The sequence below is a fragment of the Nomascus leucogenys genome, chromosome 22a (genome assembly GCF_006542625.1).
Source record: "Nomascus leucogenys isolate Asia chromosome 22a, Asia_NLE_v1, whole genome shotgun sequence".
Lineage (NCBI taxonomy): Eukaryota > Metazoa > Chordata > Mammalia > Primates > Hylobatidae > Nomascus > Nomascus leucogenys.
In genome coordinates this window covers 57,264,877-57,292,188 of record NC_044402.1, presented here as the reverse complement: position 1 = coordinate 57,292,188, position 27,312 = coordinate 57,264,877, and the positions used below count along the sequence as shown (strand labels likewise).

The 27,312-nt window shown below is 46.9% G+C and overlaps 1 protein-coding gene across 6 annotated transcripts in view; it reads right to left on the bottom strand.

The window, feature by feature from the left end:
* BRPF3 (bromodomain and PHD finger containing 3) overlaps nt 1-22,797 on the bottom strand; it is a 36,096-nt gene extending 13,299 nt beyond the window's left edge. For 3 of the 6 annotated variants that reach the window (XM_030803154.1, XM_030803158.1, XM_030803159.1), the window contains exons 1-9: nt 22,164-22,797; nt 17,356-18,829; nt 14,330-14,486; nt 11,699-11,830; nt 9,248-9,376; nt 8,635-8,947; nt 7,603-7,905; nt 5,085-5,591; nt 1,464-1,557 (exon numbers count right to left, since the gene is read on the bottom strand). In XM_030803154.1, the coding sequence (XP_030659014.1) occupies nt 1,464-1,557; nt 5,085-5,591; nt 7,603-7,905; nt 8,635-8,947; nt 9,248-9,376; nt 11,699-11,830; nt 14,330-14,486; nt 17,356-18,803 (3,083 nt within the window). In that variant the 5' untranslated portion in view covers nt 18,804-18,829; nt 22,164-22,797. Of the gene's footprint in view, nt 1-1,463; nt 1,558-5,084; nt 5,592-7,602; nt 7,906-8,634; nt 8,948-9,247; nt 9,377-11,698; nt 11,831-14,329; nt 14,487-17,355; nt 18,830-19,966; nt 19,983-21,638; nt 21,754-22,163 lie in introns of those variants that run through there. The other 3 variants (XM_030803156.1, XM_030803155.1, XM_030803157.1) reach the window with 3 other exon arrangements.
* Nucleotides 22,798-27,312: the final 4,515 nt, after the last annotated feature.

Here is a 27,312-nt window from a genome sequence, read left to right as displayed (position 1 = left end):
TGGGTCCAATCCTACCCTGACCCCAACAAAGTGGGCTTCCAGATACCTTATCTTTGAAGGGAGTCAGGAACTTCAACCCAGGTCCAGGCTAGAAGCATCATGTAAGATTCTGAAATCTTTCTCTTTCCTGTGCCTGATAATTTTTTCCCATCTACTTCCCCTGTATCTCTGGAGGCTGCAATAGGAAGCTAGGGCAACTCTGAGGGTTGGCGGGGCGTAGGGGAATCTCAGAGAAACCACAGCAGGGAACCAGTCCAGGCCAACGAGTAGCTGGTGACCCCCTCAGCCCTACCAGTAGTCCCACAGCCCAGGTAGACTGAATGCCTAAAAGAACACATGCCCAGTCTGCCTTGGAAGCACTTCAAACACAAATAGTCTTCTGGTGCTGCCCTGGGACCTTTCCTCCCCTACTCTGAACCTAAGATCCATTCAGCAGTCATGTGGTGGGGCCATGACATTAGCCTTCAGGACAAGTCACTTTTCCTTTGTGGCAGTGAGGGTTTCTCATTTCTAAGAGTCCTCCCCGCCCTGGTGTCTTACAGAACACAGAACACAGAGCAGGGGCTCCATAAACTCTTGTGCCTGGAAGAAACTTTAAGGTCTGGTCTGAGAAATCCTCTCTTCAGATAAAAGAATGGGAAGAAATCCATCCCTTTTCAGCTCAAGGACTGTAGAAGAGCTTTGGGGCCTTTGTCTGAATAAAAAGCAATTCCAGGCCAGGCACGGTGGCTCACGCCTGTAATTCCAGCACTTTGGGAGGCTGCAGTGGGCAGATCACTTGAGGTCAGGAGTTCAAGACCAGTCTGGCCAACATGGTGAAACCTCATCTCTACTAAAAATACAAAAATTAGCTAGGCGTGGTGGCATGTGCCTGTACTCCCAGCTACTCAAGAGGCAGCGGCAGGAGAATCACTTAAACCCAGGAGGCGGAGGTTGCAGTGAGCCGAGATCGGGCCACTGCACTCCAGCTTGGGCAGCAGAGCAAGACTCCATGTCAAAAAAAAAAAAAAAGGCAATTCCAAATTTCCTACTTGGTCATTTCATACACCTACACCACACCTCTATAAAGAGGCTATGACGCCCCAAAAGGCAAAGAGCAAAACCAAGTCTGTAATGGCTGGGTTGTCTAAATGTGTGTAGGGGCAGCAGGGGACTTTGGCTCAAATGTTAATTTCACTGAGCCATAGGAGATTTAGCTTTCCCTATCCTCTAGAGTCCAAATTCAGCCCCACAAACCCTGTAAAGCATCAGCACTACTCTTCCTCTCTCAGATCAGATCTGAGAGTCAAGGGTCACCCTGTTTCCTAGGAACTCCCAGAGTTACAGATAAGAGGCCTCAGGAAATAGCAGGAGTGGGGGAAGAGAGAAAAAGGTAAGCAGGAGGAGGTTCAATCTGTAGTTGAATGGCGAGTAAAAGGAGGGGTAGCAGAGCTGCTGACAAAGCTTTGGGAATGTGTTCTTACCTGCAAGCTTCAAATGCCAGTCCACCACTGAGACCCAAACTACATTCAGAGTCAGACCCGCTTTCGGTGTGTTTTCCAAAGCCGTTGGTTATGCCTGCCAAGGACACACACAGTGAGTCTGAGTGCAGAAATTCCCCTTCCCAACACATGCTACAGGGTGAGGCAGCCACCTCAGGAGGGCTCAGTGAGGAGTGGAGAGGATGGCTATTCCTTTCCCTGTGAGAAATGGGTCTTGGGTGATAGAGAAGATCTGATCAAGACAAAAGTTTAGGGGGAAATATTGCTGGCTAGGGCAAGGAGCAGACACTGCAATTTCCTTCCCATCCTTCTGCTTTTCGTTTAAGGAAACCATAGCACACAGCTCACTCAGCTACTGTCATTTGGCTACACAGGGAGATACTAAGACTTCTCCTACCCTGGCTGGCTCACAAGTCCTTGGATCTGCTTCTAATTTCAAACCTCAATTATCAGGTAGCCTTCTCTGCCTTTTCCAGGAGCCCAACCGCCTTGCCTCTTCAGATAAACACTCACATAACCTATGCATCACACAGCTGGCAACAGCTAGTTTGATTCTTTGGGGGTGGTGTCAAGAGAGACTAGAGATGGATAAGGGCCCTTTGTCAACCACACCCTGAGATATCTCACAAGGCTAATCCAAAGTGAGGATGGGGGCACTCTTCAGCGGAACTAAAGCAGCCCAGAACTTCCTGGGAGGGAGAGTCAGAACCTGGGGTTCTAGGCTGGGCTCTGAAACACAGGTTCCTTTTCTCTTGCTTTGAGGTCTCTTGACCTCTCCTTTTGTGAAGTGAAGATAATACCTTACTTACTTACTATTCAGTATGTATGAGAGAAGGTCTGTTTATAGTGGGGAGCCCTTCAGAGGCAAATGAAGGCTGTTTGGTCATCCCAGGTATATGACCTTGAAGTGAAGGCTTCCACTCTCCTATCTATCCAATTTATTTTTCTATTTTTTGAGATAGGGTCTCGCTCTGTTGCCCAGGCCAGAGTGCAGTGGCGTAAACAAGGCTCACTAGAGCCTCGATAGCATGGGTTCAAGTGATCCCCTGCCTCAACCTCCTGAGTAGCTGTGACCACAGGCATGCGCCCTATGCCCAGCTAACTGCTTAACTTTGTAGAAACAGGGTCTTGCCATGTTGCTCAGGCTGGTCTCGAGCTCCTGGGCTCAAGTAATCCTTCTGCCTCAGCCTCCCAAAGTACTGGGATTACAGGCATGGGTCACTGTGCCTGGCCTTTATCCAATTGCTAGCCACACTAAAAGTCCTATAATTCTAACAGCTGAGCCAAGAGGTGTACGGAGATGGGCCAGGCACCTGATTTGAAAGCTGTAAATTACAGACACTGTAACTAGAAAACTGTGAGGCAAGTCCCTCCTATAAGAGCAGGTGTCTGAGCCACAATGTCTATCCTCTGACCTGGCTCTGCCTCTAACATTATGACCACAATTTAAATCACTGAAGCCATCTGTGTCTTGGGTGCCTCACTTACGAAGGATCAACACCTCTTTTTGTGAGATTCAACTAAGGTTGTATAGCAGTATTCCTGAGTGCCAGGCAACTGGGATGGTGAGAGAGAGAGACAGGATTCTAGCAGTATCTCCAAGCAACAGGCCCCCTCAGGTTGGATAGGCCTCATGTACAGAGCTACTTCCCAATAGCAGGATCTTTCATTCTTTTAATGCAGTGTTCTCAGCACTGTATGGCTAAGCCTGATTCAGCTGAGAGGATGACAGTAACTGCTACCATCTACTGCTATATGCCAAGTGCTTTATAAAGGGTATTTCTAGTTCTTAGAACCCTGCAAGGTAGGTATCAGAAACTCCATATTAAGAATAAGGAAACAGACTCAGAGAAGTTAATTAATTTTCCTGTGGTTACACAGCCAGTAAGAAATTGCGGATTTGAGTGCAGGTATGCCTAACTCCAGGCCTTAAGCTCTTGCCTCTATATACCAACTTACTCCCCTAACACAGAAAAGTTTTGGCCAGATGAGATGGGAAGGTATTGTTGAAAACAAAATATCAGGCAAGAAGACAGAAAAGCAAGTGCTGGCCACACAGTCCAAAGTCACCACATAAAAGTACATGAGGGACACAAAGAGCAAAAGCCAAGAGCAGCCCTCCCTGCCAAGAAGGTCGGTCTTCCCTAACCCACCAAGACCTAAGTACTCTGCATGGCATTCAAAGTCCTTCACATTCAGTCCCATCTCACCCATCCAGTCTTGGCTCCTGATGCGCTGGGAAGCCCCTCTCTAAGCTATCCCTCACAGAGATTCTGTCCTCCTCCTTGTTCCCACACACCCAGGCCTGAGGCCTTCATAACCATTCCTTTCCACAGGGCCTCATCCCACAGGGACAGCTCAGCCCAACTCCTACAGTTCAAATTCCCTGAACACCTCTAGCAATGCTACCTCTCACCCGACAAATAACAACATACTGTCCACCACTGTGATTTCTCTAAATTTTGAGAGACTCATTTGCCCAATGGCCTGTGAACCTTCCAGAGCTGGAATTAAGTCTGACTTATTTTATTACTTCCCCACAACTACTCATGACTAGCTCCTGCTGGATGTATATTAAGAATACTTTAGGTGAGGCGTGGTGGCTCATGCCTGTAATCCCATCACTTTGGGAGGCTGAGGAGGGCAAATCACTTGAGGTCAGGTGACCAGCCTGGCCAACATGGTGAAACCTCATCTCCACTAAAAACACAAAAATTAGCAAGCCGTGGTGGCGGGCACCTGTAGTACAGCTACTCGGGAGGCTGAGTCAGGAGAATCGCTTGAACCCAGGAGGCAGAGGTTGCAGTGAGCTGAGATCATGCCACTGCACTCCAGCCTGGGCAACGGAGCAAGACTCATCTCAAAAAAAAAAAAAAGAACTCTTCTTTAGTGATGGAACCTCCATTACATACCTCTTATCACCACCTCACCCCACCCCAACCCCTCTGCTGCAGCCAAACTGGTTCCCTCAGTGTTCCTCAGACGTACAGGCATGTTCCCACCTCCAGGACCTGTGTACTTTCTAGTCTGTCTTTTTGGAATGTTCTTCCCCTAGACATACAAATAGCTCATGCCTTCAACTCCTTCAGATCTTTACTCAAACGTTACCTCCTTAGAAAACCTGGCCACCCTCTGTAAGACCACTCTAGCATTCCTTCCCTGCTGGATCTTTCTCCAAAGCTTCTAATACAAGATACAGTTTACTCATTTGCTTTTAATATATTCCCCCATAAGAGAGGAGATTTTTGTCTGTTTTGCTCATTGATTTTTTCCCCCAATGCCTAGAACAGTGCCTAACACAAATATTTGATGAATGAACTGAAATGAAGGTAGGAATCATTTTACTTTATACAACATTGCATTACCCTCAGGGCCAATGAATCCCAGACACAATCTGGCTCTCTGGAAAATACCTGCTCAAAGCCTATTTCCCCTGGCTGCTACTCACGTGCCAGGCCCAACTGTGAGCTATGGTGCCCTCAATGCTACTACTGCTGTTCAATGGGGCCATTAGAGAGATGGCCAATTGGGGAAGGTGCTGGTTGGCAAGGCAAAGCAGAAAAGCAGATGCGAAGTATCAAGAGAAGTCCCAGGCAGGGTCACCTGTCTCTTCCTCCTGCTGGGGGGACCTCTCCCCTTCGCTCTCACTACAGCTCCTGCTCCTTGGCCGCTTCCGGGAGTGGCGCTCTTCCTCGATGCTGGCTGGAGAGGCAGGAGAGCCTGCCACACCATGGTCCTCGCCATTCTCCAGGACCCTGTCTGGGCTTCTCTGTAGCTTAACCCCATTCTTGGCCTTCTTGAAGAGGACTGATGTGCGGCGACCCACACCACTAAGTGGGGTACCGGCTGGGGTGTCAGGGGCCATGAGGGATAGTCTGTTGATGCCATTGTCACTGAGCAAGCGTTGCAAAGGCTCACTCCCTAGCTGCAGTGGTGATTTTTCCAAGAGCTCATCTTCTTCCACCTTTCTGGGCTTTAGGAACCGGCTTGGAGGTTTGCTATCATTGATGGGTTTCAGAGTAGGGGGCTCCGGGGGGGATTCTTGCTCAGACAAGGAAGGTGCAGGCCCAGTGGGCTCCAGGGTTGGCGGAGGAGGCAGTTTGGAGTCATCTATTAGAAAAAAAGAGAACCTGCTTGAACATTTTAGAAAGAGTCTGCTCCTACAAGCTAGATACTGACACTGACAACCAAGGACCAAAAGCATGGGCTGTTATAAGGCTTGAGATGCATTCAAGGTCTTAGATCTGAAGCAAAGAGAAAGGAGGATTAGGTTTGTTTGTTTTTTTTTTCAGAGACAGGATCTTGCTCTGTTGACCAGGCTGGAGTGCAGTGGTCTGATCACAGCTCACTGCAACCGCAAACTCCTGGGCTCAAGTGATTATCCCGCCTCAGCCTCCAAAGTAGCTAGGTCTACAAGCACACACCACCACGCTTGGCTAATTTTTTAAAAAAATTTTTGTAGAGACAGGGTCTTACTATGTTGCCCAGGCTGGTCTCAAACTCCTGGCCTCAAACAATCCCCCTGCCTCTGCCTCCCAAAGTGCTGGGATTACAGGGGTGAGCCACTATACCCATCCCTAGGAGAAGTAAGTTCTGTCTACACTAGTAGTTCTCAACCCTGGCTACGCATAAGAATCACATAGGAAGTTCCTTAAAAATTCCAATGCCTAGGCTCCATCCCATACCAACTGAAACCAAATTTGTAAAGATATGGTATTTTGTTTTTTAAAGCTTACCAGGGGAGTCTAATGAAGTGAGGATTGCAAACCATTGCTCTACACCCAAGAAAGCCACATGCTTAATCAATAAATAGGTTAAGTCTCAGCTTGACAGATTAGGTATCTACAATTCTCACTGGACTCAAGAGTTTTCTCATCTGTCAATCGATTTTATTTCACATCACCCAAGTGAGAACAAGTACAGCAGGCAGAAAAAGTTCAAAAATGTGAAAAACAGAGACCAAGTAAGTTAAATCAGTGGTTGCCAAACATGTCTGCTCACCTACCACCTTGAAACTTTTAAAAGTTGAGACTTCCAAGCCAAAGCCCAGACATCCCTAACTGAATCTATGGGAGGTGAGGTTACGCTTTTTTTTTTTTTTTTTAATTTTCTAGGTGATGCTGTTGGCCTACTGGGCACAACGCTGTACTGCCACAGCCCCAGAAGTAGGGATACAAATGGCATGCTGACTGTCATATGGGGAGTCCAGAGGAGTCGCAATGGACACAAAGCCCTCTGATGTCAAATGTGATCTCTCAACCATGTCTCCATTCTCTGCCAACCTAAAATAAAATGGGCTGTTACCTACAATTTGGGCCCCTATCCATTTGAAGTAACTTCTAGCCTTTTGGACTGTGTGTGTGACAGGCCCTCCCAAGCTATAGGCTCAGATCTGAAGGTAGGTATGAGGGAGACAATTTCATCCCCAATGAAGGAGAAGAATGAGAAGCAGCTTAGCTTATAAGGTTCCTGGGTTTCTGAGAATCACTTCCCCGGCTGTCTTTTCTTCTTTTTTATTTTTATTTTTTTGTCTTTTCTCAAGATTAAGAAAAACTGTGGAAACCAACTATCTTTTATAGTCTGGCCTCTCTACTTGAGATGGGCCTGTAGATTCAGCTAGATGGGGTAAAAACCATGAGGTGGCTCAAAAGCCCAGGGTCTTTCCTTCTCTGCTATCCCCTCACACCCCAACCTAACCTGCTCTAAGAGTCTCTCCACATGATGATACAAGGTAGGCTGATATTTAACTGGTATGTACAATACGGCTGTATCAGGTGCAAAATACTGACATACTTAATTGGCTAATAAACAGCTGCTGGGCTGCAGCACCTGAAACTCCCCACAATCCAGCAACTAAATATCCACATCAGGGGCTTTTGGGAGCCCAGTCCAGTATAACAGCCAACATCTACTGAGATGGATAAATTTTCGTCTCTATTGATTGTTAAATATTTTGAACATCATCCCTGCGTATACATGGAAGTGTGACCCTTCCAAGCACTTTTGCTTGCCCAAAAGTGTCAGATCTAAACTCAGAAAGAATATCCCCATTACGATATTTCAGCTTAGCCTTTCTCCCTCTTTACCCTCCAACCCCTGCCTGCCTGTGACTATCTCTCACCTCTGTCCCCATCGTCTTCTGGCTCCTCCTGCAAGGCCTGCTCCAGCACAGCTGCATCCCCCTGGGGCCCTGCTGGCAGCTCCCCATTGGATACTGTCTTGTTGAGTGATGGTGGCTGTGGTGGTGGTGGCTGTGCCAGCTTCTGCCGAAGGGCATTGATCTCCCGGCGTAGCAGGCGGACACGGCGGGTGCGGGCCCCACTGGACCGCATGGCGCTCACCAGGTCCAGTTTCTCCAGCAGCTCCTTCAGCTGCACCTCTGGGGACAAATGGGCCCGGTTCTCTGGGATGAGGATGTTGTCCACTGCCAGGGAGAAGGGAGGACAGAAGGGGCTGAAGGACCTGCCCAGCACAGGGCAAGAGAAAGGGGCCGAATCCTTCGGATGCAAAACTCTCTCTTGGAATGCCTGGGCCAGCAGCTTCCAGCAGCGTCACTGTGGGCCTTGGCCCTGCAACACCACTGCCCAGAAGGCAGCCACAGGGGCAAGGTCAGAATGTGGGAAACGTCTGCAGGAAGCAGTTCACAGTCATGATTATGGGCTCCATGGAGCAGGCATGAGGCAGCTCGGCAATACCCTGGCCTGAGTGACTGGCTGCTGCCATCGAGAAGCAGAGAGCAGGGACAGGCAGCGTGTGGGGCGCAGAGGCAATTCCATTTTTCTGGTCATCCACCTGCAATCTTCTGAATGAGCCAGACACACACCAGCAATGCACTCTCCCTGTCCCATGCTCCAATGCCATACAGAGGGGATCCAAGAGAGGAAGACCTCTGATGAGGCTTTAAGCTTTTCAAACAGACCACTAGTACCTGATTCCCCTTTTCTACCACTTAAGAAGTGCTGAGTACATTAGTTAAACTTTAACCCTTAGAACTATTCCAGCCACAAAGGTATACCTCAGTCTGTGCTCACCCTCAGCTTTGCTCCTGGAGTCTACCTATAGCCCCAAGGACCACCCTGATCCCTCACTCTGTAGACTCTGTTCCTGTGCCTCCTCCTGGCCCCTCTCCTCCCCACCCATCCAGGCCTCTCACCGTCTTCCCAGGAGAAGCGGTAAAAGTCTTCCAATTTGGGTGACTCAGGCAGGTGAGTGCCCCTCTCGGGGTCATAGCCGATGTTCTCTGCCTGCCGCCGGGCGTGCCGTAGGATGGCCCCTCCCAGGTCCCGCAGGCGGACAGCTGCTCGGTGGAAAATTGTGTCTTTAGCATTATACTTCATGCAGTTGGTAACTATAAGGTTAAAGTCCTCCTCAAACTCCTCCAAGGTGCGGTACAGGTGGGACTCCAGCTTCCGCCTCATAGTAGAAAAATCCATTGGCTTGGATATGAATTCCAGGTAATCTGGAACCTAAACATATAAAACCTGTACAATTACAACAACCATTTACTAGCCAAACAGGCACACCCTTCACCAATACTCTTGGCCTCCTCAATTTCTGATTTGGCCAAGCCAGGCTAACTCAAAGACCTACAGTCCTGGCCCACCCTGGCCTGCTGACCCCTCATCAAGGGCAAGTCTACTAGCTTTGCCAGACCCACCCTCCTACCCCTGGTTTTGTACACCCTGTGGCCCAACTCCTTCCTAGCCTACTCAGACCCTGTTCCAGTTCAAGAAGAATTTACTACTTGGAAAGTAGGGGGAACTTGCCTCACTCAAGTTGACTGGTTCTGCGAAGATGTGTGCAGGATCCTTCTCCTGCAGCAGGTCCAGTGTTGTCCTCAACAAAACATTGAATGGCATCAGCTCCAGCTCCATGGCAGCCTGCTGGACTTTGACCTGTGGGGAAAGTGGGGTGAGATCAGATCAGAACATCCCCTGCAAAGATGTACTGAAACTTTTTCTTGATAGCTTGACTTTTACCAATCATGTACAACAAATTTTCATAGAATATTAAGCTGACCAGTATATGAGCAGCTATCACCCAACCTTTTAGCCTAGGAATAATGACACCAACAGCTACTATTTTGATTGTTTCCTATGTACCAAACATCATACTAAAATTTACAGTAACAATAATAATTATCATTACAATTATAATAATTAACACTTCTATAGCCCTTACTAAATGCCAGGTAATGTTCTAAGCATTTTATGTAAAATAAATGAGTATATGAAGTAGGAACAGATGAGGTATTTTACAAAGAGAAAATCAAGTAACTAAGGAACTAGGAGGAAACTAAGTAACTGGCCTAAAGTCATAGCTAATAAGGAGCGGAGTTGGGATTCAGTCCCAGACAGTGGTTCTACAGTGAGTGCTCTTGACCATTATGCTACACTAACTCTGTACTTGTATTACCTCAATTAATCATCACAATAACCCTGAAACAGAAATTATTATCCCCATTTTACAAATATGGATCACAACAAGGATCACCAAGGACTAAATGAAAAAAAATACAAATTAAAAAAATATATATGGAATCTGAGGTTTAGAGAGAGCATGATGAAGGAGTTACTAGTCTAAGGTCATCTGGCTAGAAAAGAATAGAGATAGGATTTGAACCCAGGTCTGACTTAGTCCAAGGGACACAATGATGATGTAAAATGTGCTTGAACCAGAATTTCCCATTCAGTGTGCTGAGATACTGATTCCATCAGCCCTTGGAGCATCTGGGTCAGCATGGGGTCAGCAGGGCCTCCAGGCTTGCCCCCGCAAGTGGCAAGTAGCTTCATATATTTACAGTAGTATGCTGTACAAATGCTATTTTCTACATATGCCCTAATATGAAAAGTTGGGAAGCCATAAATTAAGACTATAGAAAATTTCCACCTTTTGGCTATATCAAAACAGGCCTGCCTACTTCCCCAGGACCAGGCCTTCTTCTCTCTCTCATTTCTCTGAACCAGAGATGAGATGAGAAGTTTAGCTGTGGGATCATGCCTGGGATAGCACAGACATTTTGAACCCTTGAAGAAGGTCCTGAGATGTCCTCCATGGCCATCCATGGTAAATATGGCATGAGCTGCCCAGGCTATGAGGAGGAAACTCAGGCTACTGTCCTGCTAGAAAAGGGGTTGTGCTAAGGCTGAACATTGAATTAGAATTTGGAGAAAGAGAAGGAAACATCTTTTTTTTTTTTTTTTCCTTTTTGTGGAGAACAGGTCTTGCTTTGTTGCCCAGGCTCGTCTCAAACTCCTGGACTCAACCTATCCTCCTTCCCTAAATGCGGGGATTACAGGCATGAGCCACTGTGCCCGGCAAGAAAGGAACATCTTTAACCTGGGCCTCCGAAGCATGCGAGTGACAGCTGCTATTCCTAGACCAGAGAGAACAGTTTTGGCTTTTCATCCACTCAATTAATAGTATTTGCTCTCTGCCATGTGCATAGACACTTCAGAGAAGCAAAGAGTATTGATAATAATGACAGCAGCTGACACTTCTCTGGCTGTTACTATGTGCCAGGCACTGTTCTAAGCTCTTTACATGATGAAGTCATCTAATTCTCAAAACAACCTTATGATGTAGGCTCTATAATTACCCCCATATTCCAGGTGAGAAAACCAATGTATTAAGCGATTAAAGAACTTGGTTAATGTTACACAGGTAGTCAAGAGGCAGGATTTAAACCCAGGCAGTCTGGTGCCATAGCTCATGTTCCTAAACACTATGCTACACTACCTACCTCAACATTTCCTATGCTCAAGGGCTTAAAATCTCCTAGAACAGAGGAGAAATAGAAAATGTAAATGATTCAAGACCATAAGTGTTTAAGAGTCACGTAGGAACCCTCAGAAGTTCCCAGGCCAGAGGCTTTCAACTGATGATGCCCATGAGAATGGTCTAAGAAGCTTTCCAAAATCCTCAAGGCCAGGCTCCCTCTGAGAGACTTCCTGAATCAGAAAATACAGGGACGGGCCCAGGCACATGATATTAAGCTTATGCTTGAGGCCACCAGGAGCTGAAACCCAAACTATAGAAACCATCAGTAGCACCACATCTAATACAAAGTAGACAGATCTTGGAGCCTACAGTCCTGGGTAGGGAGGGGAGAAAGAAAGCTAGCATAAGGCAGGGACTCCCAGATTTCCCAATACTAGACTAATAGTGGGAGAAAGTGGCCTTGAACTAGGGCCCTAGGGCTGCAGGCTCCTCTTTACCTGCTCTCGTTTGAGCTTCTCTCTCTTCCGAATCAGCTCAATCAGCAGCCGCGCCCGCTCCAAGTCATGCCGGAGCTTCTGCCAATACTTCAGCTCTTCCTTCACTGCACTCGTCTTCTCATCCTCCTCTCGCTATAGGAGGGAAGAGAAGAGGGACTAGGAACCTCCTTCTTGCAAAAGTCCTCTCCCTGTTCAAGCCCCATGGGGCTGCAGCAGGTAAAAGTCTTGTCCCCTTCCTTGATCCACAGTTCCAAGAGCCCTTCCACCCCTCTCTACCCCATGCTGTCCTCCTGAGCTGCCCCAGTATTATAGCACTGTTTCTTCATTATAAAGCAATAACCTTTGATGGAGTAGCATCTGGGACTGCTTCCCCCTACCCCCAGGTACACCAGAGAGCAGCTATGGCCCTCTGGGTCAGAAAGAATTTCATAAGAAAACTGACCTCAGGGGTGAAAAGAATTTCACCCTAGAGCTTTCACTTGGCTAGAAAACAAAGTGAGGTTCTTACTATAAGCTTGAACATACTCTGGTAAAACAACAACAAACAAATCACAATTCCTGCCCTAGAAAAGATTACAGCTGGAGTTAGGGGAAGGGAAGAGACCTAGAGCTTGAAGCACAAGGGCATATTAGCATAAAGATAATACAAACTAATAATATAAACTGGAAATAAAATGCTAAGAGGACACAAAATAGAAGATCTGAGTAGGTGGAGGTTAGATCAGAGAAGCTTCCTGGTGAAGAATCTTACTAGAGTTTTACATACAGGGAGGTGACAGACATGGATGGGCAAAGTAGTAAGGAAGGTCTCTTCTGGAACCAAAGGGAAGAAAGGGGCAGAAACGTAGAGGCAGAATTAGTGATTCTTTGCTTAGTAAGCAAAACAAGCTGGCCAGAACAGAGATGCTGGAGAACTACAAAAGCCAAGGAAGATCCAGGATACAGCTAATAAGAAGCTTCAAACGTAAGGCAAAAGAGCCTTAACTTCGCCTGCCTAGAAAGAGGAGTATATTCTGGAAGAGGAAGTAAGAGAATGGAAGAGCAGGACATTGCTCACCTAGGCCTTGCTCCTCTCCACAGTCAGACATTCCTGCCCCAAAGCCAAGCTTATAAAATCAAGAACTAGGCCTTTCCCCAAAGGACAGATTCCCACCAATGTCCATGCCAAGCACACCTGCCCAGATGTAGGCAGCACCCTCCCTCTACAACCTCTTGGCCATGGAGGATCCCAACAGCATGTGAGTAAGAAACTACCAGTTGAAGATCAAAGAAAGAATTAGAGGCTGGAGATCACCTAGAAGGCTATTGCTGAGATTAAGAGGGCATGGATGAGCAGGAGAGCTGCAGAATGAAGACAAAAAGCCAGTTGATAAAGCCCCCAAAGCAGCTTAAAGGATGATTAACAATGGCCCTTAGGGAGTAAAGAGTCAAAAGTAACTCCAAGGTGGGGAACTCTTGATATGAGTCCAGGAGGGAGGGGAGAGCCATAATGATGGGGAAATAAGTTTACTGAGAGGAAAAAAGATAATTAATTTCCAATATTTGAGTTACAAATTAACAACATCCACATGGAAATATCCCTGAAGGACTGATGGCAGAAAAAAGGGATGAGGACAAGACAAAAAGTCTGGAGCTGCTATTGCACAGTTATTGTCAGTTATGAGATTGGACATGTTCTCCAAGCAAACAAGCAGATAGCAGAGCCACTAGGAATGTTACCATCAAAGAGCAAGAAGTAGGATCAGCATAGGATACAGTCAGAGAGGTAGAAGCAGCCGGAAGTGGTATCACAGAGAAGCTCTTAGACAAAGTCATTTGTGGTGTCAAATGCAGCCCAATGATCAATCAGGTGAGAATATAAGGAAAGACTTCCTGGGAGAAGGTAGTTGATGTTTTAGGGGAGGCTTCAGTGGAGCAGGTGGACCAAAAGGTTCAAGAGGGGCCAGATATAGGCTTATACTTCAGGAGTTTAGTTACAAAAGGCCAAAGTGAGATCAGACAGAATGCAGAAGGCACCAGACTCACATAAAGCTTTGCTTCATCTCTGGAGCAGCAGTGTGGGAACACTTAAAGGCAGAAAGAATAGAACAGGTAAAGGGGGAGAAAGAACTAAAGAGTTAAAATAAGAGCAATTAGGAGCAGAAAACATTAAACATGCAGCAACTCCAGTTGCTAATGGCTAACAGCCACCACAATTGGACAGGCTGTGTGCTAAAACTTAGATCGTAAATTTGTGTATTTACTATGAAACATTTTTTGGCAGATGGCAGTATAATGTCTTGAGGAAAGGGCGCTTTTTCCTAATTAACACAATGTGGCCACCCTGGCTCTCATTCAGAGTACTTCTTGCTTTCTGCTACATCTAGAGGATTTTCCCCACATATATGGAAAGCTAGGCATGCTCTCCACTCTCCCCTAGAATTCTCTACAAAGTCAAGTCTCATCCATCCAGAAGGAGCTGCTTGAAGATCTCTGTAGTGCTGGGGGTTGTTCCTGGGATAGGCTACCCAGACAGGTAGGCAAAGTCTCCATGGAGGGATCAAGAAGGGGTGCCAGCCCCACCCCAACCATCATTCCTTTTCCTTCACTCTCCACCTCCCTCTACCAGCCTCCAATCACCACTGCACCTACCTGCTCAGCGTTTCTTTGGGACTGCAGATGGGAGTGCAAGCGCCGGATAAGAGGGACACCATTCCGTGCCTGCCGCTTCAACAGCCAATAGTTGTGAAGCCGCTGCATAAACTGGTTTTTCCTCTGAAAGGAGAGACCACTACAGATCTTGTTCAACCTTGAGTAGAGGCACATGGAAGTGAAAGACAAGGTCAGTGGGCAGCCCAGATTATAGCTTATGCATCCTATCCAGACCCTGGTTCATTTCTGAACTTATACAGGAAGACAGAATAAAATGGCCAAATACCTCACCTCAGAGAAAGGCTTGAAAAGGACAGTAAAGTTAAGCAGCTCAGATTCAGCATGAGTTATTTCATTTGCTTTTCCACCTCTTGCCTTGCAGTCCTAATCCTCCAAAAGACCCATCTCCCAGAACCCTGTTTCCTATGGTCCTGGACTTCCTTGTTCCAGGTATGGACTGAGAAACAAGCCTATGCCTCAATACCCCCACCCTCCTCTTATAAAAGCAGTGAAAGGGAACAGGAACTTGGGTAAGCTATGGTTAATGTGGCCACTATTTCCTGCCTTCTGCGGCTGAGAGTCCCATCAAACCAGGGGATAGCCCACAACCAGGCTGAGCCCAGTGAAACCCCTTAGACTTGTTTGACCTCTGGTTTTGCATGGTATAAACCTCAACAGCCTAAAAATGCTGTTTAATTTTGAACCAAATAAAAAAAAAATTGGATCTAAAGATGTAAGAGGATGGGAAATGTGAAAACCCAGCTGGCTAAACTACTCAAAAGTCTTAAGGTCAGGGTTTAAGCCAGTAACTCCTTGGGGAAGGAAAAGGGGTAGGAGAGGAACTAATGCAAGCCTATAATATCTGTCTTTAATATCCATATTGCAAGGTGGGTATCATTATTCCCATTTTACAAAAGATGGAAAGGCAGCATAGGAACAGAAGCTGAATAAACTGTCAAAGCAACTAATACAGCAAATAAGATGGTGGATCCAGGTTGGATTTGAATCCACGATCTCTCTGCTATACCACAGTACATCCCCAGACTGGTTATCCACAGGGTAAGCAAGGCCTCAGTGCTCTTGTGGTGTTTCCTCTCCTTTTTCTCTTCATGCCACTCCATTGAAACAAAGATAAGCACAGCTAAACAAGTTGAAACCTTAGAAGGATGGGCATGTTGGGCAGGACATTGCTCACCTAGGCCTTGCTCCTCTCCACAGTCAGACATTCCTGCCCCAAAGCCAAGCTTATAAAATCAAGAACTAGGCCTTTCCCCAAAGGACAGATCCCGACCAATGTCCATGCCAAGCACACCTGCCCAGATGTAGGCAGCACCCTCCCTCTACCTCTTGGCCATGGAGGATCCCAACAGCATTTGTGCAGGTAGGGAAAAGAATAGTAATAATAAAATAGCAGCAGCAGCAGTAGCCACCATTTATTGAGCACTCACTATTTGCCAGACACTGTGCTAAGTGCTTTACTTATATTATCTCATTTATTTCTCACAAGAACTCTATGTGGTGGGTTCATTTACAAATAAACTAAGGCTTAGAGCAGTTAAGCAACTTGCCAAAGGTCACATAGGTACTAAGTGATAGAAATGGGGTTCAAATGTAGGTTTGTCTGGTTCTTAGCCAGCAAGCTCTGCTGGCCCCAGCAAGAGGCATCTAGAACAACATATATGTCAACCAAAGATTCTAGCCTCAGGGTAAAACCACCCTACAGATGGGAACTAAGCATCCACCCACTTACCTCAGGAAAAAGAATAACCTAGAACAGCTCTGTGACTAGAAAACACATTCAGAGTCACTGAAATTCTAACTTGGGTAATAGCTGGCAATAAGAGCCTCCCCCTTCTGATCTTGCACTTATGTCTTCTTCCCAGCCTGGCAAGTCTGGTTGCCTATTCATAGCTCTCACACAACTCTTTCCCCAGCACTCCTTTCTCTCTACCCTTCTCATCAAGAGAGACGGACTACAGGAATGCAACCTAGAGGCATCATGAGCCCCAGCTCTTGTGGTATAGGGTCTGTCACTTTCCACCTGATTCCATCCCTTAGAACAGGACATGGCATGTATTAAGTGCTCAATAAATATATCATTGAATGAATAAAGGAGTGAACAACTTTACCTCCCTTGGCCGCAGTTTCTTCATCTGGGGGTGTGGGAGAAGGTGCAAGGACTATATCAGATGAACAATCTCCAAGACTCCTTCCTGCTCTAACAGTGCATACTGTTTAATGAACACCACCCCTGAAATGAGCCTCTGCTAGGAAATCTTCCTTATCTCTTGCTTCTCTGCCAAGCTCCCATCCCTCCAGTGGCTCCAGATACCTCTCTGATGTTTTAAAACAGGTACCATGGGCTCTCTACAGACTCAATGGGGGGTGGTCCACAGAGCTTAGCTACACAGCTGGACTGAATGATCCTCTTATCCCTAAATCTAAAGCTTCAAGAGGAGGAATAGCATGTTCTCTCCACACCACCATCCCCTCATACCCAGGAAAGAACTTGCTGGACAGCAGATGGCCATTCCGATCCTCTGAAACAGTGGTTCTTCACTGGGTAATTAGTTCTACCCTCCCCAAGGGTTTTTGAAAACATGCATGAGGAGTGTTTGAGTTTGTCACAAAGACCAGGCAATGTGGGAGGGGATGCGACTGACATTTACAAAGACCAGGGATACTAAACATCTAGAAATGTACGAGATACTTCTAATAACGAAGAATTATACTGTCCAAAATGTCACTTAGTGCCCCTACTGAAAAATACTGTCTTAGATATCCTATCACCTGAGTTTCTAAGTAACTTAAGTGTTTTATTTCACTTTGAACTAAAGGAAATACATTACTCTGAGGGCACAATCAAAACCACAAATCAGGCCAGGTGAGCCTGGGGTCAAAATGAAAAGTTTAAATTTGGGGAGGAGAATAGTGTCCAACTGTGTTTAGCGAAGGCCTGGCACAGGGCCAACACCAACCCAAAAAGAAACCATGAGTCCCTAAGGAGCCCTTCTGGGCATGCTTACCTGTAAGAGGGTATCTGTGGGACAGCGAGCATGGGGAGAGTGGAGGGTGTGTCTTGGCCTGCTTCCTCTGGCTCCTTCTTGATCTTCTGCTTCAAACTCATCTTGTTCTTCTTGGGCACTCCCTTGAGGGGGCCACTCACCCCGCCTTGGCCTTCCTGCTCCTCTTCCTCTACTTCTTCCTCTTCTTCCTCCTCTCCATCACCCTCCTTCAGCCCTTCCTCATCACCAGTCTCACTGATGCTTCTAGGGGAGTCACCCTTCCTCCTGGCAGTGGCAGCACCTGGTGGTGAGTGGGCCTCACAGTAGGCAGTCTTGCGCACTGTAAAGATGGTGCCATTGAGGCTGGTTTCGCGCATGGGCTCAATCTTCATGAAGAGCCCAGCCCGCTGTGCACATGTCACGTGGAATGCTGTGTAGCAGTTCACCTTATGGCACTGGATGGCTGCACCTAGCCCTTTCTGCTTGCAGATATAGCAGGTTAGTTTCCAGCGGGCAGGCGGGATATTGTCAATGCCCTCAATAGGTTCCAAGAACACGGTGTTAGCAAAGCAGACTTCAGGGATCCAGATGGCACACACCACATGAGCCCAGTGCCCATCACTGGTCTGTTTGAAGGCGCCACCCTTATTGGGGCAAAGGACGCAATCCACAGGCCGGGAGGGAGACTGCAGGCAGCAGCGGCACAGCCACTGGCCCTCAGGGATGTAGGGGACGCCATAGCACTCCTGGTGTACTGCCAGGTTGCAGATGTCACAGAAGAGAATAACGTTGCTATTGTGACATTCATCATCCAGGCACACACAGCAGAAAGCGTCTTCATCGATGAGTGACTGTTGGGCCCCACTGCTGCGACTCTCCAAGTATGACTCTTTCTCAAGCCGGTCTAACAGCAGCTCAAAGGTGTCTGCAGACACCAAACTGTGCCCATCTACTCGCCGCTTTTCATTCACCATGTCCAGCCAGGCAAGGTCCTCCTCATCCATGTCATACTCTACCTCTGCATCCAGGTCTTCAGGTGGCTTCTCAATGTAGCGATAGTAGGCAGCAGGCAGCGGGGGTGCTTCTGGCTGGATGCCTGAGTCCACCATACGGAAGCTGGGCTGTGGGAGGTGGAAGGAAGTACCAGATGCATGCTTGGAGCAGGATTCCTTCTTTTTGCCCTTGGATGAGGGTTTCTTGGACTTGCCAGGGAACTGAGGCTGTTCACTGTTTTCCTTGTTACTATTGCATTCGGTGATATCCTGGGCAGTTAGCTCATCCTCAGTGATGATTTTGAGTGGGTCATAGATGCTGATACGATGCAGGCGTCCATCAATGTCTACCTCAACAATCCGCTGGGCCTGGGCATAGGTAAGGGTCTCCCGGGTGGGTGAACACTTGAGACTGTAGGGGGACGGGGAACGCCGGCCCTCGGCATTCTGCCGGGACTTCCGACGAGGCTTCCTCATGGCACCTGGGAACTGAGGGGACAGGCCTAAGGAGAGAAGGCCAGGAGACTATGAGTTGGATGCCCTTATGCACCCATTCATCCTACCATATGATCAAGCATCCACCAAGAGGACTGGCTTTTCCCTCTGTCTGAACAACCTGCCCTGCCCCTCAGGCATCCACATGGCTTGCTCCTTCACCTCCTTTGAGTCTTTCATTTCTTCAAGTGAACACTTCTCAGTGAGACCTTCTCTGACCACTTTATCTAAAATTGCAAATCCTTTTCCTCCACCAGCAATCTACCTTTCATTCTGCTTTATTTTTCCCTTTAACATTCATCATCTTATACCATGCTACATAATTTACCTACTACTATGTTTATTGTTTCCTTCCTTCCCCTAGAATATAAGCTCCATGAGGGGAAGAATTTTTGTTTGTCTTGTTCACTGCTATATCCCCAGTTCCTGGAGCAGTGATTAGCTCCTAAGTAACCACTCAATAAGTATTAGTTGAATGAAAGAAGAAATCAAACACACATGATCCCTGCCCTCAAGGAGCCCTGTCTAACTTAAAAGACAGAAAAGTAAACAGATTATTACAGTGTAACATGGGGAAAGATCTAATGTTCTAATGATGTAAATACAGCTGTGCGACAGCTAACTACAGAAAACACATGTAGTTAGGGGTTTAGAAAAGAAAACAAGAACAGCATCCACTGTCAAGCTCTGTACATGAACAATGGGCCCCATCAGAGGATCAAAAGTCACTAGAGTCTTCTCCCAATACATCTTACCACGATCAGAAACCCTACTCCTTGACCCTGCCTAGAGGTGAAGGGGTGAAGGCATCTGAAATGCCTATGATACATGGTCTAAGGGCTTCAAACTACAGTATGCAGGGTATTCCCTACAAAAGGCAGCATCCAGGACAGTGGTCCTCAGCCTTTTTGGCACCAGCGACTGGTTTCGTGGAAGACAATTTTTCCACAGATGAGGGTGGGTGGTGAACACTGTTCCACCTCAGATCATCAGGCATTAGTCAGATTCTCATAAGGAGCATGCAACCTAGATCCCTCACATGCGCAGTTCACAGTAGGGTTCGCGCTCCTATGAGAATCCAATGCAGCCACTGATCTGACAGGAGGCAGAGCTCAGGTGGTAATGCTCGCTTGCCTGCCACTCACCTCTTGCTGTACGGCCTGGTTCTTAACAGGCCACAGTCTGCGGCCTGGGGGTTGGGAATCCCTGATCCAGGATACACCAACGAGTACATTTCCAGGCAGAAACAAACCCTAGAAGCTCTGAGAGTGGCTCCAAGAGATCTCTGAAGTTATACTGGCCTGTCTAGGACCTTCATTCGACCTAAGGCCAAGATGATCTGGGCAGTATCTGAGGTAAACTCTCAATGCATTCTGTTACCTCAAAAGTCTCTCCCAGAACACTCATATCTAGTCTATCCTTGTACAGCCAAGAGAAAGTCCTAGTTTCCCGCATCATTCTCTGGATGACAAGCTCATAAGGGGCTGCGGTAGGCAGTTACCAAGGCTGTCACCACCAGGAGAGACCTTTGGGGATACAAGGCCCCATGGTGTGGGCAGACTTGGAAGGATACGAACAGAGAGAAGATTTCAAAGAGAAAAACAATTCATCGCCTTGGTTACAGGGTCTACCATCTATATAAAGTAGAGACAGTGGTAATAAAAGCACTTTTTCCAAACTACAAAGCCCTCTTACTTTTAATATTTCTCACAACTACCTTAGGAGATGGTGTAGCTATTATCATCTACACAGAAGCTCAGAAAGATGTCACTCAACCTAAAGCTAGTGATAAAGCTACAATTTGAACACAGGTCTTCCGATGCTCAATTCGTCTCAGTGGGAATTAAGAACACCACAGAGGTGCTATGGTCTGGTACAAAACGAGGCTCTGGGGCAATCTAGGTTCTAATCTTGGCCCTCCGTGACCTGGAGAAAGTCCCTTAAGCTCTCTATGCCTCCATACTCCATCAGTAAAATGAGGGTAACACAATCTAGCTCTCTAGGTGCTACTTGTTAATAAGGTATTATTAACATCCTTATCTGAAAGGCCTTCCAATCCCAAAGCGTGACTGAAACAAACAAAAAACCAATTTGGCTGAGGAGCAGTGCCAGGCGGGCTGGCACACACCCCATTTGGAGCCAAAGGAAACAAAATCATCGCAGTAATTCTGTCCGAGTTCCAGAGGCCCTTGGCTACTGGATTCCTTACAAATGCCAAGTCCCTGGGGGCAGACAGGGCCAACAGACCTGCTTCATCACCCACCCCTCCAAAGGCACCAAGGCCCTACAAGAAGTGAGAACATCTGCCTCACACCGACCCTAAACAGCGCAGACAGGTGGTGCAGCGCCCCCTCTCATGAAAGCCGCTCCATCTTCTCCCTCCCCACCTGCCACCTCCTCGGCTGCTCAAGCATCTCTCGACCAGGCAAGACTCCTACACAGACTCCTACACAGACGTGTTTTGTCCCAACCACGCCTCCAGACACCGGGGAGAAACTCTAGAGGGGGAAGTGCTGCTGATGAGGGAAATGAAAAGAGTTTCGCCCACAAGGAGCTTACAGTCTAGACGAGTTTTTTGGCGGGAGTTTCGCAACCTACACAGCCTTTCCCACATACACACCTCCAAAATATCTCCAACAACCCCCGCCCCCCTCAGATTTCCTCTCGGCACCCCCTGATCCCTCGCTCGCCCACTCCATCCAGGTCCCCGAAGAATGAGGAGCTACTGCAATTAGACTGTATCCCCTGCACCCCACACGAGATACTCAGGAGACAAGGAGGACCCCAGCCAAGGCTCCTGCTCCTTTAAGGGGGCACCTCTTCCAGAAGAATCTTGACCCCTCGGAGAAGAAAGGAGGGAAATAACATCTCCTCAGAGGGGAGGGGCGAGCGCACCAGAGACAGCCTGACGTGGAGTCCGACCCTCAGACAGAGAAAGCGAGCGCCAGCGAATGAGCGGGGCAGAGAGGCGAGAGCCCATTGGCTGCCTCACCTGCCCGTCAGAGGGACCCAGGGGATCAAGGGCCGCTCAAGGGGCGGGACTCTCGTCTGGCCAGGCCAATTGGAAGGCGTGGCGGGGGCGGGGCTTAGCGGCTCGGAATCCAGGGCTGGGGGGAGACAAGATGGCGGCTGCGGGAGGGGGTCCTCGCTTCTCAGCTCCCCCGCTCACCCGCCTTCTCTTTCCCTGCCGCCGCCCTCGCTCCAGGAGAGAGCTTTCGCACCGCCCCCGCCCTGCTCGGAAGGCCCCCCGCTTCTCCGGTTTCCCCCCGTGCAGTCCCTGGTCCCCGTAGGCCCCGCTGCCCCCGCCCCCGCTCTGTCCGGCCCCGCTGCCGCCCCCATTACCTCAGCCGCCTGCCCGGCCCCACCGTTCGGGGCCCCTGGGCGCGGGCGGGCCGGCCGCCGAGCAGGTCGGCGCGGCCCAGGAAGCGGAGCGCGGTCTTCTCCCGCGCCTGCCTCCGTGGCCTCCGCCGTGCCCCCTCCCGGCCCGCGCTGGGGCCCCGGCCCGGCTGCCGCCGCCGCTCCCGGGGGAGGAGGGGGAATGGAGCCGCCGCTGCTGCCGCTGCCGCCACGGAGCCCGGCCGAGGGGAGGGAGGGATCAGCCCCCAGGCAGGATCCGCCCCTCCGGCCTCCCCCCGCCACCTCCACCCCTTCCCTCGCTCCCTCCCTGACTCTGCGGGCTCTCCCGCTGAACAGGAGCGAGAGCGCGAAAGAGGGGGAAACGGGAAAAAAATCCCCCCGCCCGTGCCCGGCGTGGCGGCGGCCGGGGCGGTGCGGAGAGGAACGCGGAGGCGCCGCCGCCGCCACGGGGCACCGTCCCCGGCTCGGCCTCACGGTGGCGGTGCGGGCGCGGCGGGGACACCGAGCAGAGACCAGGTCTGCGCCCGCCGCGATCGATCCCTGCGCACCACGGCCCTGCCCGCCACGGGGCGAGCCCGATAAGAGGGCTGTGGACGTTCGGGTCTAGTTGGGAGAGATAGGGGTCCCTGACTCTAGAGCGGTCAGTCATTTTCTCCCCAGTCCTTGTGGGTGACGTGGCTACGGTTTGGAGCAGCAAGCCCCCTCCCCGAACTAAAGGGCCTCTCCAAAGGTTAAGCCAGGGCAGTCATTGAGGTCAAAACCGGTATGTAGTTTTTTGAGTGCGGGTGCCTACACGACTCCCAGAAAGTCGCGTCTCCCCTAACCCCCATGCCCAGGACCTGAGGACAAAGGTCTAGCGATTGTCCGTCCCCTCCCCCAGTGAGGACAGCCGGGAAAGACCTGCCTTTGTTGTGTACAGGTGAGCGTCTTGTTCCGCACCAGACATCTTTTATTTTAAAAAAAGATCTGACTTTCCGTTTAAAAAGAGTAAACAAAAGTTTGACAGTCTGCTTAAGTATGCCTGGTAACTCGTCTGTCACTGTGGGCATGGGAAACACTTTAAACCTGACTTGGTTAATGCACTAGGCGGCTTTCTAAAAGATGCTTGACAAATGGCAGCATCAGACCAAACTGGCTTTTGTTTTGATGTAAAAAAACAAAAAAATAAAGAAAAGGGCTCCATTGCCACCCCCTTTTGCCTGTAAACAAGAAAGCTTACCTCATGTGACTGAAGTCTTAAGCACCAATACATAATGATGTTTATAAGGGACGTATGGATAAGCTGCCTGTAAATGTGAAGATGAGTGACAGTTTGAAAGTGTTTCCTCTGCCGGCACTTGTGGTGTAGCTGGTGAGACTCGATTTCTTGCTTGGTTCTGATGATCAAGGACATGTATTCTAGAGTCAGAAGGATGAAGGTTAAAGTCTTAGGATCCAAATTTTCTGAATGTTTAAAGTGAACATACTGCTACTTTTGAAGTATAGATGTTATACTAAGGAATTTAAATATAGAGAGTTTCAAATTCAAAAGTTTGATTAAGGAAGCTAATTTGTTTCCAAGTAAATAGCATCTTCTGGCAAAGAGATAGTACAAAAATGCTTCTGTTAACCAATTTTTTAAATGCAGGGGGTTGGCTCGTGGAGCTAAGCAAGGGCAGGGCAATGTTTTGAAAGCTGTGAAGATGAAATAGTATGAATTAATGTCAAGTGTTCTGAAGCTAGGGGGAATAATCATTTGGAGGGAAGGTGTGGAAGAAAAAGATGATTAATTGTGGAAGAGAAAGCCCCAGAGGCAAGAAGATATTGCAATTACGGTACTTTTAGTTAAGAAAAAAAAAGTCTGAAAACTAACAGAAACAATCGAATTTCTTGTTCTTTTAAAACATGAAATGTAATAATCATTTATACATATGACTAGTAACTTTTATTTCTTGATGGATGTTCTCAAAATTTATTTAGCACAATTCCCATTTGTGTGATCAGGAGCTATCTTTTCCCACTAAAATGAATGAATAAATACCTTGAGAAAATGCATTGGTTTCGACTTGTAAGTCAAATAATGATTTAAATGCTGTTGAAAAGGCATTAAGTCAACTTAATGCGTGTGATTTTTTTCAGGTTTTTCTGTTCAAAGCTTTCATATTAAGACCTTATTCAACCTAAGTGTTTCTCTTCCATTTTCAACTTCTACTTTTTTAATGATAACATTACAGTTGCCCTCACTTTAATTTTTGACATTTGGAATTGGTTTCTATGAGCATAACTGCACACGTAACCAGTTCCCCGTGATGGAATCTTAAATGTAACGTGGAACAATTATGTTATTAAAAACAAATTTGGAACATATATCACAAATCTCAGAGGCACTAAATTTAATTCACTGTAATCTTTTGCTATTTTAAACGGTTTAAATTCACTAGCCCCTGGCCTTTCCAATAAACCATACAGCAATTAAATTCAACAAACAGGGGCATGGACCTTTGATTCCAAATAGTTGTTTTTAAGAATCGTCCAGCTGTAAGTAGAAACCAACTTATTTGGGATAGGAGAAGGTTTTACCATTTAAAACTAAAAGAAACATGAATACAAAAAAAATCACCATTTCCCCACCTCTTTCTTTCATACTTCCCCTTCATACTTTTTTTCAGCATCTCAGGATATCTTTGTTAATGCTTCACTATTGTCATTAGTTTATCAGGCCAAGAAACCTCTCAAGGGTCAGATGCAGTACCCACTGGATTAATAACGTGGATGATGAGAAAAAAATAGGCCTTGATTGATTGTTAAATTATTTTTAATAGAATATTCCTTCCTTACATACTTGACTAAAAGAATTCTGAAACCACAGTTGGGAGGAATGTTTGAAGTTGGAATCATTGTGATACTTTTACACTAATTAAAATGGTTTAAGAATGTAAAGTTTGCTTAGAAAATGGGAAAAGTTTAGCTAGGTTAACAACAGGTCTTAAATAGAATAACATACCACACCCTCTAGATTTAATTCCATTTATGTATTTCTAAAACATATTCATTGACCACTTAGAGTGTGTCTAATACTGCACAAGTTCTTTGGAAAATAATGACAAAATCTCAACCTAGAAATGGACTAATGATCATAAGTATAGATAGAATATATTTTTCTTGCCTTGAGTGGTGTGCAATCCAGAATGGTAGAAATAAGTAGAAAACACATACAAGAAAAAATAGATAAGGCAGTAAAGAGTATGGAGCCACCATTATTCAAAGAAGGCTTCTTGGAGAATGGGAGACTTCTTTAAGCCAAATTCTAAATCACGATGGATGTGAACTGGTGAAAAGAGTGTAAAATGACATTGGGTTGGTGACAGGACAGTCCAGGCAAAGGGAAAGTATGCAGGGAATAATGCGGAAATTATCCTAGGTGGTATGTATGGGCAGATGGTAAGAAAAAGGTTGAATTGGGTAGGAGGTATGGCAAGGGGACAGGGTTAATAAAAATAATACCTAACACTTACGTACAAGGTACTGTGCTTAGTGCTTTATATACTCCATTTATTTAATAAAGATCTTTGTTGCAGTTAGCAGAAAACCAACTTAAGTGAGTTTAATAAAGGAAATCAACTCTCATAACCAGAAAGTCCAGGGGTGCATCTAGCTATAGACAAGATCAAGTCAAGGGACTCTAATTATGTCATCAGCATACTGTATCTTGCAATTTCTCAGCCATTCTGAGCCAATAACTGTGGCCAGAGGGACATGCTGCTTGTCATGTATCAACTCCTAAAACCAGAGGACATGAGCAGGAGAAGATTCTACAAAGGGATAGTAGGTACATGTACAAACTAGGTCCAATATGCACACCGTATCTTATTTATCAACTTACTAACTCTATAAAATGTTACTGTTATCCTCTTTATGTATTGGAGAAAGTAGAACAAGAGATCTGGTAAACCTGGAAGAGTTTACTATAGGTAATTAGGCATTATGAAAATAAAAGGGCATTAAGCAGAATGATGGAAAATGTGTTAGAGAAAGAGGAAAAGGAATGGTCAAATCAGAAATCAAATGACAAAGCAGCTGTTTTGTCTGATTGGACGTTAAGAACAAAGGAGAAGATTGAAGAAGAATCTAAGTTCAAACTTCGGAGGTTCTCACAGTTTGGTACAATCATTGCAAATTAAGAGGTGGCAAAGGGTCGCTCGGGAGCTCCTATTGGAGGTGGGAACCTAAGGATTGAAGAAATGATGAAAGCTCAAGTTCTCTGGAACCTCTTTTGGTCACACTGAAATACATATTTATTCAGTTATTATTTGTGAGCTGCTGGTAAGGTTCTATTTTATGCCTGTAAAGGCCACAAAGGTGAAAAGAGTATGCTTTCAGACTTGAAGGCACTTACATTCTAATCACAGTATAAAGCAAGGGTATTTATAACTGGAACGTGCTACAATATAAGCACCTCAGATGCAGACAAAGTGGCAAAGTTTGGGGGAGGGAGTGAGCTCGTCTGTTCGGGAGAAGAGGGAAGGCTCTGTGAAGAAGGTGCTATCTGAGCTCCACCTGAAAGCTCTCCAGTAGGTGTGTCAGCTAGAAAGATGGTAGAGGGAGTGTGGTCCAGGCTGAGCCACCAGCATGAGCAAAGAGAAAGAATGCATCAAAGAATAAAATTTCAACAAATGAGTCCCAAAGCCAATTGGCTTTTATTAGCTGTTTATGAACTGAGCAACATCCAGTCTACAAAATAGGAGCTCCTATGAGCTAAACAAGTAGGTGAGTTTTATAGGCAGAAAGAAGTGAAATAAATCAGGAACAATGAGCAAATAGCAGATTGGTCTTTAAAAGATAATTTTTCTTTGTAGGAATGTAAATGAAATCTTGTTGGTTTAATGGGATTTGACTATCATCTCTCTCCTGATTTCTTGAAGGGTCAGATCTTACACTAAAATACAGGTTTTGATTTGATGTCATGGAACCTGTCAGCATGAATGACTCCATTTGGGGTCTGCTGTCTTTTCTTTAATACATGGAATGCCGTAAGATTGATTCAGGAACCAGTGGGTTACCCATTGACCCAAAAATGAGGGATATGAGAGAGAAGGCTGGTAAGGTAAAGTCAGAGCATAGAGACTATTGGGTAGGGAGCTAGACATGAAGGGGC